General features: G+C 37.9%; 1 protein-coding gene across 2 annotated transcripts in view; it reads left to right on the top strand.

Annotated features, from left to right (window-relative positions):
• The window catches only part of LOC113226418 (C-1-tetrahydrofolate synthase, cytoplasmic), a 47,813-nt gene that overhangs the window by 25,979 nt on the left and 4,101 nt on the right, over positions 1-17,733 (top strand). For both annotated transcript variants that reach the window (XM_026459030.1, XM_026459029.1), the window contains exons 6-14: positions 464-689; positions 2,754-2,927; positions 3,146-3,311; positions 5,787-6,090; positions 6,950-7,167; positions 11,464-11,674; positions 12,187-12,335; positions 14,160-14,263; positions 14,400-14,685. In XM_026459030.1, coding sequence (XP_026314815.1) covers positions 464-689; positions 2,754-2,927; positions 3,146-3,311; positions 5,787-6,090; positions 6,950-7,167; positions 11,464-11,674; positions 12,187-12,335; positions 14,160-14,263; positions 14,400-14,685 — 1,838 coding nt within the window. The remainder of the gene's footprint in view (positions 1-463; positions 690-2,753; positions 2,928-3,145; positions 3,312-5,786; positions 6,091-6,949; positions 7,168-11,463; positions 11,675-12,186; positions 12,336-14,159; positions 14,264-14,399; positions 14,686-17,733) is intronic.

Below are 17,733 nucleotides of genomic sequence, written 5' to 3' on the forward strand. Positions count from 1 at the left end.
TCTAATGACTATTGCATGCACAAAATGCGACGAATCCGATAAATTTGCTTTTTTACCTCGCCTTGGTATGTATTTTGTTAATTAAAAATATATTTTACAAAAATCCATTCGATCATTTCACATAGTACAAATTTGTAACTCAAGCTATCTGTTCCAAAACGGGCCAAAACGTAAATGTACTTTGGTTTAAGTGTACCAAATTCCAAAACAGTGTGTAATTAGCTAATTACTAATTGAATAAACAAATTGTCCTAATGACGGTCAATCTGTGATAAGCGAGTCGGAAAAAGTCAGCATAAAGGTTAAGAGAAGTGTCGTTTCGACAATCCGGATTTTCGGAGATTGATGAATTGATTGACCATCTTCATTACTGATCACAAAAGTGCAACACTCAGTGCTATAACATGTAGGAAGAAACGAAGCACACATGTTTCCTTATAAGTTGATGAAAACGTTTGTGTAGACGCGACAAAGCAAAGCGGCCAACGTCTGGTGGGCGACGTCGCCTTCCAGGAGGCACTGGAAGTCGCGTCTCATGTGACGCCAGTGCCGGGCGGCGTGGGGCCTATGACCGTGGCGATGCTAATGCGGAACACCGTAATGGCTGTGCGCCGCCAGCTAGACCGTCTACTCGCGCCGGCCTGGCCGCTCAAACCGCTCAGGATCCATGTACTCTCTCCGCCACCCTGGTACGTAACATATTTATAGATAGAGCACTCCACTCCTCACAGTTAATAGCCAGCACCTTGACATCCATATAGCTGCGCGCTGTGATCTTCTTTTTTATTTGTTCACTATACGCTATTCTTGGTCTTCATCTCTTTCTTTTCCCATCTATCTTCCCCTCAATTATCTTTCTCACAAATTCGTCATTACGTAACAAATGTCCAAACTATTTCCCTCTTCTATTCTCTATTGTATTCAAAAGAATTCTTTTTTTTTTTTTCAACCAGCAAGTAATAACGGATGTAAAAAAGAATGGGAATTCCCAAAATACGTAAAACTGTTACATGTAAAATTTCCGCGAGAATCTGCCTTATCTTGTTTCACATTTTAATCTACCCAAAAACCCCTGCATTGTAAAGAACTAGACTTCTGAGAAATCTATTACACAGACGTGATAAGATGGCAGATAACAATTTTTCCGTCGAATATATAGTAATAAATTATTTATTTATTGCAATTCACATGTAGGTATCATGACGAGAGCGTCAAGCACTGCCTGTGAGAGCCAATACGTGAGCTTGCAGATTCGCTAACTGTTCTATTAATGCTAAAATCACACTCTTCGCAGATTACTGTGCGCCTTTCTACACAAGCGGCCTGTGGATTACATTCAGTCAGAAACAGTACAGTGCTCTGCGTGTTAAGTACAATAATGCTGATGGGGCTGCCGAGATCTTGTAGCGCATCAGGGATGTTTGCGGAAGCACGTGTCGATTGCTTCTACACAACGATGTGGAAAAGTTGCACATCCCTGGCGCGCTAGGTTCGGGCTAGCACCAACAGCATTCAGAGCAAGATAGCGAACGCGCTAGACTGTCCCTGCGTGAATGATTGTTCTATGATCCACATACATAAAAATAAATAGTAGTTTAGAGTGTTTGTCTTCTCTGTTGTTTTTTGTATATATACTAATATTAGTATTTAAGCGTAACTGTTACTGACTCTAAGGCACATCTCACACTGGCACAGAGTCGAAGCATCGCGTCCTGTCCTGTTTTTTAACTACAACGCATGGCGACACGCGTCGTCGTGCGACGACGCTCGTATTAGCGCACCCCGATCACAGTGCGGTCGGCGTCTGACGCGTCACTGTACACAAGTAACGCGCGTCGTCGCGTGTCGACGCTCGATTTCGTATTTGCATAATACAAATTCGTTATAATGGGAAATTAGAGATGAATATGCTATAGGCGAAAAACATGACGCTTCGACTCTGCACCAGTGTGAGTAGAGCCTAAGAGTGGTTACACACGGCGACATTTAGCAGCGGTGTAAACGCGTGTTCGTGACACGCGCGATTGCATCGTTACCCTTGCGATTTATAGGCGATTGCAGCGATGCAGTCGCACGTTTGAATCGCTGCTTAAAATCGCGTGCGTGTGGAAAGGTAGATACGGTAGACGGTAGATTAATAATTTCATGTACAACGTTAAACATAAATATAAAACCATGAAGGGCGTAGCAGTGTCTGAAGACAGTCTTAAGTCTTAATCTGTTATAATTCTTTAATCTAATTATTAATCTATTAATGTTATGGTATACAAGAATTAATAAATAAATATTACACAACATCACGTTAATATAACGTTGCTCCGATCCCAAAGTACATAACTAAAGCACTTGTGTTGTAGAAATTGCAAACAACGACGGTATCACAAACATCCAGACCCGAGAGAGTGTAGAAATGTTAGTTTTTCCATATTGACCCGGCCGGGGATCGAACCCGGTACCTCAGAGATGGCGACAACATGAAAACAGCTGTGCAAGCCACTCGACCACGGAGGTCGTATATATTAATCATGAAAATATTCTTCTAACTAAAAATGTTTATTTAGCAGAAATTGCTTTAAAACTTTATAAATTGTTTTGTCATATTGTGCATTATTTAATTGATCGTTTAATTTTTATTGCCATTGAATTTGTGCTACTCCTTTGTAATTTTAATTTTGATCTTGTGTCGATAAAGTTATCCACATACGATAACGTTAACTGTAGGTAAATTGTAAGATGGTATTTATTATCAACAGTGACATAGTAATAGCGCGTGGTCAAAGGCCGAAGGACATTGCAGTGCTGGCAGAAGAGATCGGTTTATACTCGAGTGAAGTGGCACAGTACGGGAAGACAAAGGCGAAGATCGCGCTCTCTGTGCTCGATAGGTTGAAAGACATGCGCTCTGGGAAATACATCGTGGTTGCTGGGTGAGCAATTTTGTTTAAATTTTTAACCGACTTCAAAAAAGGTGGAGAGTCTCAACCTTTTTTTGAAGTCGCTAAAATAGGAGTACAATTTGAAATACAAGTACAAGTGAAAAACATCCTGTATTTGTACGATGCTAATGGAAAAAGTCAATTTTAAAGATTAATTCTTTTTAAGTAACATAGTGTCTTCATTTTGAGGGTACTTTCAATTTCTACAGAATAACTCCCACTCCGCTGGGTGAAGGCAAGAGCACGACACTAATAGGCCTGGTGCAGGCATTGTCGGCGCATCGCGGACGTAACGCGTTCGCCGTGATGCGTCAGCCCAGTCAGGGACCCACCTTCGGCGTCAAGGGCGGCGCCGCAGGTGGCGGGTACTCGCAGGTATTTTATTTTATGTCACCGAGCATCTTGACCCCTAGATCAGACTGGAAAAGCTACGCGATCATATGATGAGACGCGAACTGTTCAGTCATCTAACTAATAACATCCTCGTAGGACTACATTACTAACATCATTAACAACAACTTTTGTTCCACGACTTAATAATTCATCAGATTTTGCTTTCGTACAAAAATAAATATATTTAAATAGGTCTGAAAGAATAGAGGGTGAGGAGTCTAGAGGAATGGAGGGGAGGGTCGCTTGCACTTTTGAACTTAATGCCTTAGTACCAAATACAGATCTATAAAGTGTCACATAGTACGACAAAAACTTTATAGTTTATTTTCTCAATTTATTGTTTCGTAAAAAATAAAAAATTAAATTTGTTTATGTTGTCAGTTAGAGCATTTGCACACGGCGTATTTTAAACGCACATTTCACGTGGCACCGTAAACGCGCGTCATCTGCGCACTAAACGCGCGTCATCAGCGTGTATACGCGCCGCAGATGCTCTGTGGTAAATCGTCAAATATCGCGTTGCAAGCAAGAAGCTTATATAGAATTTCATGTAGTTGCTTCATTTCAAAATTTAACTAAAAGTAACAAAAAAAACTAAAATTATAACTGTCTCTTGTCAAAATGCGCGATACTTACGCGCGTTTACAGCGCGTCTACTGCGCGTATGCGCGCAGATGACGCGCGTTTACGACGTGTATACGCGCGCTGTCGCCGTCGGCGCGTATTTTTATTTCTTTTTTTGTAATATCAAGTGACGTGACGAACAAGTCGTGCACCTGATGGTAAGCTACACGCCTGTCCATAACAGTTGCAGTGCCACTCAGAGCTTTAAGTCGCAAAGATCTAAGGGGCACTGCCACTGCGCCCATCACCCTGAGACAAAGTTGACAAGTCCCATGTACCTGTAATTTCCAGCCCTTACCCTTTAAATGCTGACATTACTGCTTGGAGGCAGAAATGGGTAAGGTGGCAGTTTTACTTCCCTGGACGAACTCCTTCATAAGGAGCTCTACTGCTACTGAATATAAATGATGCCGTGTAAAATATGAAAACTAAAGCGGTTACGGAGTTGTATATTAATAATGTATAATGTATAACTCTCGTTGAACAATATTGTATAATGTCACGAGAATTTTAATATACTCTAAGCCTCCATGTTTTGTTTTGTTCTATATGTTTATAAGATTACAATAATGTATGTCCTTGTGGATAACTATATTTGGGCCTAAGTTATTTGAGACAAATATTTTTCTTCGTACACTATTGAAGTTGGCTGTTGTTATTCTTTAATAAAAAAATAAATAAAATCGAGGGTAATAAATGGAAAAAACTAAATAACCAATATTACTGTATCACTTTGCTATGGTGTCTTTTACGGGCAGAGCGTTATGTAAAATTTGAGTGTCAAGTTACGGACTACACATAAATACTTTTGTGAATCTTCTTGAACATCAGGGCTTAATCATTTAATTTTACCTGAAAGGTATTTCGTACACTATTGACGCATAAGTTGTGATTAAAGACGCAGATATATTATGTTTCAAAGCTGAATTCTGATGAATATTAAATTCATTTCCTATCCTCTATTGACTAACAGTAAAGTACAATTTCCTTCCTTTGTTGTAGGGTTTTCGCGTATAATGTATCCCTCCGGGACTCGTGCTTTTTCAGTAATGAAATTCCGGTGTGAGCGAATTGGGAACTCAGAATTAAGACAAATAAATAAATAACGCACACACTCATAACCCCGCACTAGGGAAACCCTGTGTTGCGGGTACCATGGACAAACACGTAGACAACCATAAATTACACCCAAACTCACGAGCTAAATAAATGTACGCCTTACAAATATTTCTCCCGGCCCGCGAATCAAACCCGAGGCTTCTGCGTGGCAGATCAGCATGTTAACCGTTCGACCACAGAGGCATTTAAAAAGAAACGAAGATATAAATATGTGTAGACATAGGTATATATAGAAAAGAGACGCTAATATAGGCTCCGGGTAAGGCAATTAAAATTTTTTGAACAACATGGAACATCTTTTAAATGTTGAAAACCCACTGAATATGCCTTATCTGCAAAATGATAACATTTCAGTACATGTTTAAAGATTCTACGAATGAAATTAGTAGATAACTTTATTTCCACGCACTAATAACAGAGGACTGCAAATCTCATTACAGATCACAACTCTAAAAATTCGGTCTTGTATTCATATTTTTGTATTAATTTCTTAGGCATACGAAACTTGCTTTGCGAAAGAAACTTGTTTGCTGTTTAGAATGAATTTTAATAAAAATGGATGTAAATTAATTTGCGACTCTACGAACCCAAGTCCGGGTCAATCATGGGTTCGTTCCATTTTTATTAACATGGATTTACGCAACGACACGCCTGAATGTATTAATTATTAATATTTCATCTAATGATTGCTTTACAAACAATTATACGTTTTAGGTCATTCCCATGGAAGATTTCAACCTGCATCTTACTGGCGATATTCACGCCGTGTCAGCAGCCAACAATTTACTGGCTGCTCAAATGGACGCACGTATCTTCCACGAGCTTACCCAAAAAGATGGTCCATTGTACGATAGACTGGTGCCGAAGATCAAAGGCGTCAGGAAGTTCTCACCTATTCAATTGAGGAGGCTTCAGAAACTTGGAATTAACAAGACAGACCCTGATTCGCTGACTACAGAAGAGAGACCCAAGTTTGCCAGATTGAACATTGATACTAATAAAATTATGTGGAACAGAGGTACAAATAAAAAAAGTAGTCATAATTAGTAGTATATTAACAGGAAAACACAAAAATATGTAACATTGACAAATTACACGATAATAATAATGACCGTTATTATTACACAAATTGGCACCCTTTTGGTGTAATTTGCACATGTCTGCAAAATGAAAACTTTTCAGGTTTAAAGTTTCTTGAAAGGAACGAAGTTACTCGATACCTTTTTATGCTTAAGTAGGGGAGAATTATACAATGTCACATATGTATATATATATATATATATATATAATTTGTTTCATGTAGTTCGCATGGTTTTCTTGTGATAACAGCACTTTGGATGTATGACAACATATGGCTTTTTTTTTTTAAAAAACTTTGCAATAGGTGCCGAACCGAAAGTGCCATGAACACATATAAACCACCAACCAAGAAATTAAACTCAAACTCACGAGAGAAATAAATGTAGGCCATACAGATATTTCTCCCGTTCCAGTAATCGAACCCAGGACCTCTGCCTGGCAAACCAGCACGGTAATCGTTCGGTCAGTTAAATATGTCAAGGGTAGATACAAATTAATATGCTTGCTCATGCGAATAAACTAAGTACTTGTATTTTTTTTAACTAAGCGAGAAACACACAGAGAGCGGGTGCGGGTCGGGCGTATGTCGGGTTGAGAGCACGACGGGTCTAATTCCGAGTATTTATATAGACCACCATATAAATACGAGTCGTCCATATCAATACACGGAATTAGACCCGGCGTGCTCCCGACTCGCACCCGCTCTCTGTGTGTTTCACGCTTCAATGTCAATGTCTCCGATCGCAGTCGGAGCAGTCCTCATTTACACAAAAATTCAATACAGACTTCTCTTTCAGTGGTAGACCTCAACGACAGATACCTTCGCAAGATTACAATAGGCCAATCCCCAACCGAGAAAGGATTTACGCGGCAGACGCAGTTCGACATCTCCGTAGCCTCGGAGATTATGGCCATCCTAGCGTTGGGAAAAGACGTTGATGACATCAAGGAACGACTGGCGAACATGGTTGTGGCTCTGGATACCAGCGGCAATGCAGTTACTGCTGATGATTTGGTGTGTTGATATATATATCATAATGTGTCGTCATCACTTATTTTCGGTTCCATCACGTTTGTGTTTTATACTTGACACACATTGACCTACCAACACACAATCAATTGGTAGAAACGCACTTTTAACTACAGGTTGACACATTTTCACGAGGTAATTTTCTGACGATGCTGATTTTGAATAGTGATCGAATTTTATTTTCTTTCGTTATTCTTACGTTGGTTCGTTCCGTCATGACTTCCATCAAAAGTCTCAAAACGAGAGCCGTGACCGTAAATCATCGTCTTTTGAGGTGAGTATTGTTTTTCGTTTGGGTGTGTTTAGTAGGGAGTGTTTTATATTGTTTGTATTTTTCATTTTTTGCAGCCTTTTCATTTCTTTTAAAATAAGTAAATAACATAGATCGAGCCTTTCCTTGCCTATCACTAAGTTGTTAAGTGGCACCTAACTATTAGGTGCCACTAGTCAAACTGTTTACATTAACCATGTCTCTGTATAATAAATTGAAAGCTGGGAAGGATCTACAATTGCCGATAACTGAAGAAGCCACGACCGACAACACTTTTGTGATGTTAGCGTCTTTGGTAATCGAAAAATATCCATAGTGGTGTTTGTACCTCATTAAACAATTCGTTGTAAATGAATGGTTTCTGCAGCATCACTGTAAGTTCCGGTGAAAACTACAACATCACGCCCCTAATATGTCAGGAAAATAATTAACATATACACAAAGCGGCAAGGAATAAAGAAAACTTAATCATTTAATAGTACTGTTTATTTTCCTTTTCATTAAAAACGGTGAGACACCACACGGAATAAACAAAGTAATTAATGTTTAGCGATTTGTCATCAATTACGCGCTTTAGTTGGTTCATTACACGCCCACTTACTATAATAAACTATAAAACAATAGAACACAATAATTTAATTTATGGTATATGCGTCTTTGTAATAATTCTCTCAACAGTGATGGTCTTTGAATATGTTCATACCTTTCATTAACACGAATCACTAAATCATTAAAGTAATCATAAATCTTAAAAAAATGATTAGATAATAAATAGAGGAACAGTTTTTTTTTTTGATAAAGTAGTCATTTTTATGTACAACTCACACTTGACCAAGTAATTGACTATATTATATTAGACAACATCACATACGTTGATTTGATCGCAAAGTAAGTAGCTAAAGCACTTGCGTTATGGAAATCGGAAACAAGGACGGTCCCACAAACACCCAGACCCGAGACAATATAGAAAAGTTAGTTTTCTACACTGACCCGGCCGAGAATCGAACTCGGGACCTCAGAGATGGCGACACCATGAAAACCGGTGTGCAAGCCACTCGACCACGGAGGCCGTCAAAGCCGTTCGTCAAGGCCGTTTTTAAATTGATTGTGAGGAGGTAACCCTTATACTTAATAATGCAAATTGAATAAAGTATAACGAAAACAAAACTAAATAAAAAATGCAAACGACAAACCAAAAAGTAAACGCATAATTAAACCACGGATTAGTACAAGCATTCTGCGTTGTATAAAACATAGAAATAATCTACAAAAACATCTTCGGAAAGATTCCAACAATGAAATGTTACAAATTACATCCACAAGATATCGAAACTACTGCAATAACCTTATTAAAAAAACTAAAAAGACAATATGACCGAGAGTTACTAGCCAAATAAGTTAATAATAATAAACAACTCTGGAAAAACATAAAAAATATAACTTACACTAATAAGATACAAACACAAAGCGAGGAACTACTAAATATCAAGAAATACCTTGTAGAATCAGTAAATACGATTAATAGCTTTTTCGTCAATATTGGCAAACAACTTGCTTACCAACTGCAATCAAATACTTCCAATAATCCTCCTGTTGTATCAGATGCACTGGCTACGCAGCCCAATTCTTTTGTACTTCTAGATACTGACCCTAACGAGGTAGACAGAATACTAATAAACTTGAAATCCGACAATGCCTCGGGCTGGTACAACATTCCTACAAAATATCTAAAATTTGTAAGAAAGGAAGTAGTTCCCATTATAACTTATCTGGTCAATGTCTGCTTTTGTAGAGGTGTTTTTCCCACCACACTTAAACAATGTATTATAACCCCAGTATATAAGAATGGAGAAAAACAAGATATAAATAATTACAGACCCATATCTTTATTACCAGCTTTATCTAAAATTATGGAGAAAATTCTTAATTCTCGGCTACAGAACTATTTACATGAATACAATATATTATCACTCGCGCAATTTGGTTTTAGGGAGGGGAAATCTACAGAGAATGCTGTAACTGCCTTAAGCTCATTAGTTACGGATCAACTAGATAAAGGAAAGAAGTGCTTGACTGTGTTCTTGGATCTCAAAAAGCTTTTGACACTGTATCTATCCCAATACTTTTTAACAAGATAGAAAAAGTAGGAATAAGGGGAATTCCACTAACTCTTTTCGAAGATTATCTTTCGAATAGAAAGCAAAGAGTCAAAGTGGGGCAATATGTTAGTGAGGATGAAGTTGTATCATACGGAGTCCCCCAGGGAAGTGTACTAGGACCTACAATCTTCTTGATCTATGTAAATGATCTCTGCAACCTACAAATCAGAAACGCCCAACTTTTCTGATACGCGGATGATACAGCTATTGTTTTCCACGGCAACTCCTGGGACACCGTTAATTCAAGCACAGAGATTGGAATTAGTCGAGTGGCGATTTGGCTAAAAAGAAACCTCCTCACACTAAACACTTCTAAAACCAACTACATCTGCTTTGGTATAAACATTTCCTCACAACCGAGCAAAAATTTTAAACTTATAGTTCATTCATGTGGTAACATAAATGATAAACACTGTAGTTGTCCAATTATTGAGAAAGTATCACAAACTAAATATTTAGGTATTATTATCGATCAAAGACTCTCTTGGTACCCACACATTGAACAAGTTTCTAGCAGGGTTAGAAAGCTAATCAGGATGTTCAGATCTCTGAGACATTTAATTCCGGGAAAGATGACCAGAAGCAAAGACTCTCATAAGCATCTCCTTAATGAAATATATATTGCCTTGGTGCAATCTGTTCTGGAGTACTGTATTCCCATATGGGGAGGTGCGGCGAAATATAAATTCATTGAGATAGAACGAGCGCAGCGCGATCTGCTAAAGGTTATGTACTTTAAAAAACGTAGATACTCCACAGAAAACATGTACCTTACTTGTGGCTTACTCTCGGTCAGAAAACTTTACATAAAATACATAATTTAAACAAAACATAAAGACTTACCATATGACACAAGCATAGACACAAGAAGGAGGAAAGACAAAGTGGCAAAAGTCCCTCAAACAAAAACTGCGTTTGGAAGCGTGCAATGCATAAAGCGTTCCAGTCAGTTGTACAATAAATTAAACAACAAACTAATCATATACCCAATGCAATATTATGAATGCAAAAAGGTGATAGATGAATGGTTGAAATTTTTGAATTACGAGGACACAGAAAAACTCATACAATAAACACACACACACACACACACACACCCCCATACATAAACGCATTTATGCACCTGCGGATACCCCCACATCCAAGCATGCATACCAACACACACAACACAACATCTATTTTGGGTCTCACTTCATTCAGTTAATGAATATTTATATCACAACAACAACACACATATACTCGTACAAACACATACTTATACAAACGCGTATGCAAACACACCAATTCATACACAAACACATCCATTAATACACAAACAAAAACAAGATCAGTCTTAGAAATCTACTTAATATATAGAGCCATACAGAATGTAAATTAAATTAATTAAATAAACTTACTATATAATAAAATATCAAAAATTAATTATAAAATTATAAATACAGTGTGTGATTAATATTTATGTAATTAAGTTACCAATATCATTATAATTTAGTAATATTAATTATAAATTAGTTTTAAAATGTTTAAAAATGTTTGAATTACAAATTGTATTAAAAATTAATAACTTAATTATTCTTAACTTATGTAATACTGTTATGGAAGAGCGGGGTTTTCTGGCATAGGCATTATATGCTTAAAAGGAGACTCCTCTCACTAGAAAGTAGAAAAGAAGAAAGTAGTAAAGTGTGATAAGATTTAAAAAAAATCAAAACTAAAACTAACCAAACCATACAAGATCAACTGAAACCAAACGTTTATATATTTCTAATTTTTGTCGTCATTGATAAACCCGTCCGTATACTAGCCATAATAATGTTGTAATAATAATGTTGTAACAAAATCCTCTTCCAGGGTGTAACAGGGGCCCTGATGGTACTCTTAAAGGACGCTTTTGAGCCAACGCTAATGCAGACGTTAGAAGGCACACCAGTGCTCGTTCACACCGGGCCTTTCGCCAATATCGCGCACGGTTGCTCATCCATTCTTGCTGATAAAATCGCTATGAAGCTTGCTAAAGAGAATGGATATGTTGCCACTGAAGCTGGCTTCGGTTCTGATATTGGTGAGTATAATTACGCTTTAAAAGTAAGTATAAAATGCTTACAAATTCCCACAAGATTGCATAAAAATTCGTAACTCAGCACATGTATCTAGTATGGACTTACTTAATTGTTAAAACTTAGTTTAAAAAAAATTCTTTGAATGAAACTTTCATTTCAATGTTTCATTGTCAAAATGAGTTACTTGCCATATTATTGTATCAAAGAGCGCTTAACGGTTTAGACGACGTTCTTTTGTGCGTGTGGCGTCCTAAAATCCGTTACATTCGTAACATTTATCTTTTGACCCCATTGACTAAACATTGTTTTGAGAATACGGCAAATTAAATGAACCGAGAACATTGACAATTATGCGTACAAAATAGAACGTAGGCTGGTTGTATAACTTGTCGTCTATTATGTACAGACGACAGCACACCAAGCCACCAACTGGAGGTGATATTTTAACAGTTAGTTAGTGTAGAGCTTGATGTGCTGTAGACTGTACATTCTACACAGTAAAATCTGTCATCAGGTATGGAGAAATTCTTCGATATCAAATGCCGGGCAAGTGGGGATCAGCCCCACTGCGCGGTGATAGTGGCAACTGTGCGGGCGCTGAAGATGCACGGCGGCGGGCCGCCGGTGACGCCCGGCATGCCACTCCATGACGTCTATGTACAAGTGAGTTCAACTGGTTTCATAGCTGCGTGTACGGTCCGTACGGCCTGTTCGCCTGCGGGCCATCCGCATGCGTAGAAACCGCAATGCTCTGAATCGAGTATTTAATTTAATATTCACGGAAGACAGTCGCCTACAATGAACGCACGGGTGGCTTGCGCGGAGTTCACGCGGAGCGTGTTTTGTACGGAGTATTCCGCGTCACTGTAAAAAGATATTCTAACGCTACACGTGTTACTTCGGCCCGATGCTCCGCGCGGACGGTCACGTATGTATGAGTATGACGATAGGAGTCATACTCTGGAAGTACAAAATTCGTAGTACGACCGTTTTTCCCACTAAGGATGACTAAGAATGCTTATCAACGCGATTTGGCAGTTTCGACTAAGCAGTTTCACAGTTTCAAACGGGCCCGTCTTTGCGTTGACGGACTTTGAGTAGTAGTTTTTAAACAGAGAACTGGATCTGTACAAGAAAATAGTTCGTGAATGCAAGTTAGCAATTACTATATCAGTATATATATAATATATGTAAATATACACAAATCAAAATTTAATTCACGTATATGTTTAAGTATATAAACTTATAATACAACTGTTATTTTAGTAACTTCTTATGTATGAGACAAGCAATTGAAATGATACTGTTGAACATGGTATGATAATGTATAATATTGGATATTGTACGTCTCACAGATGGATGACACACATGTACACATTCACACATTCCACACAATTACACACTTACAGATACATATACACATACTTGCACTCACACACTAACACTTAGGTTAATCTATTTTTAGTCTGAAAAGTTAAAAATTACTGTAATTAGTGAAATTTGTATTAGTTGTAACACCTGTTATAGTAGATACTAAAGTAGTCTGTTTTATCATCTTAAAATAATATTAGAGCAAGATTACTATGAATATTATAGAAGAGCGCCGATTCCTAACACAGACCTTAACAAGCCTAAAAGAAAACATCCGCCCCTGTACTGTGCCCTATAAAATGAATGAATAAAACATTTTTATTTTATTTATTTATTTATAGTTCTGTAGGCAATCCATAGTGGGAAAACAGCCGTAACTGCAGATTTTGTGCGTCGAGAGTAGGGCCCAGGACTCATTGCAAAAAGACAGTTCTTAGCTTTTCGCGATAGCTATATACCGAAAATGAAATTCAAATTTTTTCAGGTCTAAGTTTTTTTGAAACAAATCAAAGTTTCGGGATCGTTACAGGTCCCACGCGATTTAGATCCGAAAAATACGTATCATTTCCAAAAAGACAGTGTCTGTACGGATCTGCGTACATTGACATAGTACTGCACGAAACTAGCCTCGTAGTGTCAATGAGCCCTAAACACTAGGTTAGTTGCTATAAGCCTTAGTCTTTCAAATATTTTTGATATTTCATTATAGTAGAGATATTCTGCGTACTGCCCCGATATTATTTTAAATGAGACGTATCTCCATTGCTTTATCTAGGTAATTGACTGTTTCGAAATATCTTGGTTTTCTGGAAAAAAAAAATGTTATGTATTTGTATAGAAAAACTTTAATTTTAGTGTCCAATTTTGTCTGCGTAAAGGTAAAACCACATAAGTGACATTTTCCACAAAAAGTCACAAAATTTTATAGCTATGAAAATTAGGATCTCTCTGCAAGTAAAACTAAATAATAAAAGAACTATAAACTATTGTTAGTAAAAAAAGTTGTATAAATTAGAGTTTTACCAGCACAGCTATGTAATTTAGAGGCTTTTTGTGAAAAAATGTCACCAAATATGTGGTTTTACTTTTAAGCAGACGATTTGATTGTTGCATTAGGAGAATTTGGAGCTTTTGAGCAAGGGCCTGTGCAACCTGGGCAAACATATCAGCAATGGGAACAAATTCCACGTTCCTGTCGTCGTCGCTGTCAACAGACATGAGTAAGTTTACTGACGTGAAACAATCACAAGCAGTCTATTTATGAATATGAAACTTGCGAAGAAAAATATATTACGGTCTTTCTGAATGACATAAACTATACAAAATAGTAAAACTTATGTGCTTTAATTTCTACAGAAACGATTCAGAAGCAGAGTTGAACTTAGTAAAAAAGTTTGCTGCGGAAAACGGAGCGTTCCGCGCCGTGATCTGCGACCACTGGGCTAAAGGCGGCGTAGGCGCGCTGGACCTGGCGGACGCCGTCATCGCGGCCTGCGAAACGCCCAGTCGCTTCGATTTCCTCTACCCTCTGAACCTATCCATTGAAGACAAGATACAGCTGATCGCTAGAGAGATGTATGGGGCTGGAAAAGTCGAGTACACTGATGAAGTTTTGCAAACAATCAAGGACTTCACCAAGAAGGTAATTGAGTATGAATTTATTTGGCATTGAACATTCATTAACTGAAGTGAGACTGAAAATAGACGTTCTGACGTATTTCGACCATATAGAAAATCGGTTTTTCGACACTAAAAAATACGAATTCAACTTGTTTTTTTAAATTCATAATGATGACATGATAACAGATGATACTGATATTAAGCTATCGGGTCCGAAACACGATTGACTAAACTTTGATTTTTTGATTTGAAAATAATAATAATAATACAAAACGCCTTGAATTAGAGAAAAAAGCACAATCAACCATTAAAGTAATGGCTCCTAAATTAAAGTTAGGCGCTATTTATAATAAAAATGAATCTTCATGCGTGAACAGCCACCCTTCGAGGTGGATGATTTTCCTCAAAATGAAATGGGATCACTATGGAAGTACTCCCTTTCCAACAAAAAAAGAATCATGAAAATCGGTTCACAAATACAGGAGTTATCGCGTAACAGACACAAAAAATAAAACTCCTTTTTTGAAGTCGGTTAAAAATCAGTTTCATTCGATTGTTTTACTATAGGGAGAATGGCGACGCTGTCCTACGCGACGTGGTAAACCATATCGAGAGTGCCTTCTTGGGGGATAGTACGTATTTAGTGGAATTGATAAATATTTCATAATGAAGTAAAAGTGTAAGAAATGTAATATTTAAATTAAAAATAAAAATGTGTACGATTTACGAATGTACATTTTGTAGGATCAACACATTATGCCATTGATCGGTATTTAGGTCAACGCACTGGAAATGCATAAAAGACGAAATGCACTTCAGTTCTAAAACTCACACGCAAGTCATCGCACATTACATCTATTATTTATCATTCAACAGTTCTTTAAACAATAAAATTTCTACATTTTATCAGACTCTTATCACTGAAAGGTAAACAAACCGTACAACTGTTAAAAATAAAATATTGTTAAATATTAAGATGTTAGATGTTATTGAGCTGGTAATTAAGTAACTTAAAATACAAATATAATTTCATAAAGCAATTTACCACGTTAATAAAACAAAACTAGAATTAAAACATGTTAAACATTAAAACTTATCTCCAGGTGCTTGAATGGACCTGTCGTCCAATTTGAACTTCGGTGGATACATTGAATCCATGGCCAAAAATGTAGCAAGGAAGCTTGGCATCCTTTCCAGGGTGAGGCGTTACTTGACATCGGTATAGTTATGCACACACTCAACATAGCCGCGCACTAGGGAAACCGTGTCGCGGGTGCCATGGACACACACATAGACAACCACAAATTAAACCCAAACTCACGAGAGAAATAAATGTAGGGCATACAAATATTTCTCCCGGCCCGGGAATCGAACCTGGGAACTCTGCGTGGCAGTCCGGCATGGTAACTGTTCGGCCACGGAGGCAATTGCTTCGGTACAGCTGTACCGAGCACAAGTCCGGTCGTGCATGGAGTACTGCTGCCACCTTTGGGAAGTCTCTGCTACATACCAACTGGCCACTTTGGAATCAATTGACAACCGTGCCAAAAGGCTTATAGGTCACTCGGAATTAGTGGAGACTAAGCTGCAGAGCCTTGAACACACCCGTAAAGTTGCCTTTTTATCGGTATTTTACAGGATATATCACTTAGAGTGTCTTAGAGAGTGCGATGGAATGACACGATTTAATTCCGCCTTCCCATTTCTATCACCGGGGGACTAGGCATAGGCTTGGGTTCCACCCCTATGTTGTGGATATTCCAAAGATTACTGCAGACTTGTTCCTTGAACGATATAACTTGGACCTTTTCAAGGCGAGAGTGTATAGGCATTATTTAGGTGTGCATGTTCCATATCGTCGACCTCATCTTCACTTTCCATCAGGTGAGATGGAGCTCAAATGCGCAATTTACATTTTATAAAAATAAAAATTAATGTAGCAAAATATTTTTTTTGCACGATTTAAGCGTGAAACGGGTCGACGATAGACGACACAACACACCGAGCCACCGTCCCCGACCCGCTCTCTGTGTGTTTCACGCTTTATCCTTTACTGGGTTCGCAGAATAACAACTTAATTTACTTTAATTTTTAATACGTTTTTGTCAATAAGTTGACGGAGTTAACAACCTTTCATCAGTCATTAAATATTCATTATTATTTCCATGAATATAATGAGTCAATCATTTGTATTCTCTGCGCCAGGACCAACAGCACCATTCTCAGCCAGAATTCTTAGTCTTAGTTATGCGAGTAGCGAAACACAATTTAATAATATATAATATAATTTTCATAATTTAATTAAATAATTAATATTAACATTCTATATTGAAATACCTGTGACGTCTATGCTACTTTTTCTATGGAGCTACCATATTATACTATAAATGAATGGTGTGCAACGCGACAATGTGAGCACCCTGACAAATATAGCTGCGCCGATTTGTACGGGCGAGTTCGCGAAACGAATGAGTCCAGGGCGATTCGCGTGGCGGCGCGTATTCGAGTATCACTATCGAGAGCTAGGTCGGGCGTGCGCGCTCTCGCGCCGCGCCTTTTGAAGTCGGCGGATCCGAATAGGCCGCCACGAGCGCGTTAGGGTGGCCCTCTTCCCGCAGCGCATTTGCTTGAAACGCACAGCGCGGCCCGTGGGAAGCCGCCTTTACACTACGTTTCTTGTTATGTATGCTATGATATGTGTTTGGATATCTTCTGGGCATTTCGACAGAGAACCGGCAACACTGGTTTATACTTTTGCGGTTTGAATTAAATTACAGTTATTTTTACAAAAAAAACAATGTAAGTAGCTTCCTTCCTTATAAAGACTGGAACTGGAGTCGAATAACAGGAAGTTATGATATGACCCGCTTAAAACTTCATTTTGATGACTTAAAATATTTTTGTTGTTGATTGAAACATCACGCTATTTTTGCTGCTACAATACACCCTGCACATAGATACACACCATACTGCATTTATTTGATTTCGGTTCAAAGTGTGATAAAATCAGTCAACCGACAGAGAAAAAACAAACAGAAAAAAAAATAAAAGCTTGATTTCTGATTTCTTT

The sequence above is a fragment of the Hyposmocoma kahamanoa genome, unplaced genomic scaffold, assembly GCF_003589595.1.
Source record: "Hyposmocoma kahamanoa isolate Upper Pololo Valley unplaced genomic scaffold, ASM358959v1 192, whole genome shotgun sequence".
Classification (NCBI taxonomy): Eukaryota; Metazoa; Arthropoda; class Insecta; order Lepidoptera; family Cosmopterigidae; genus Hyposmocoma; species Hyposmocoma kahamanoa.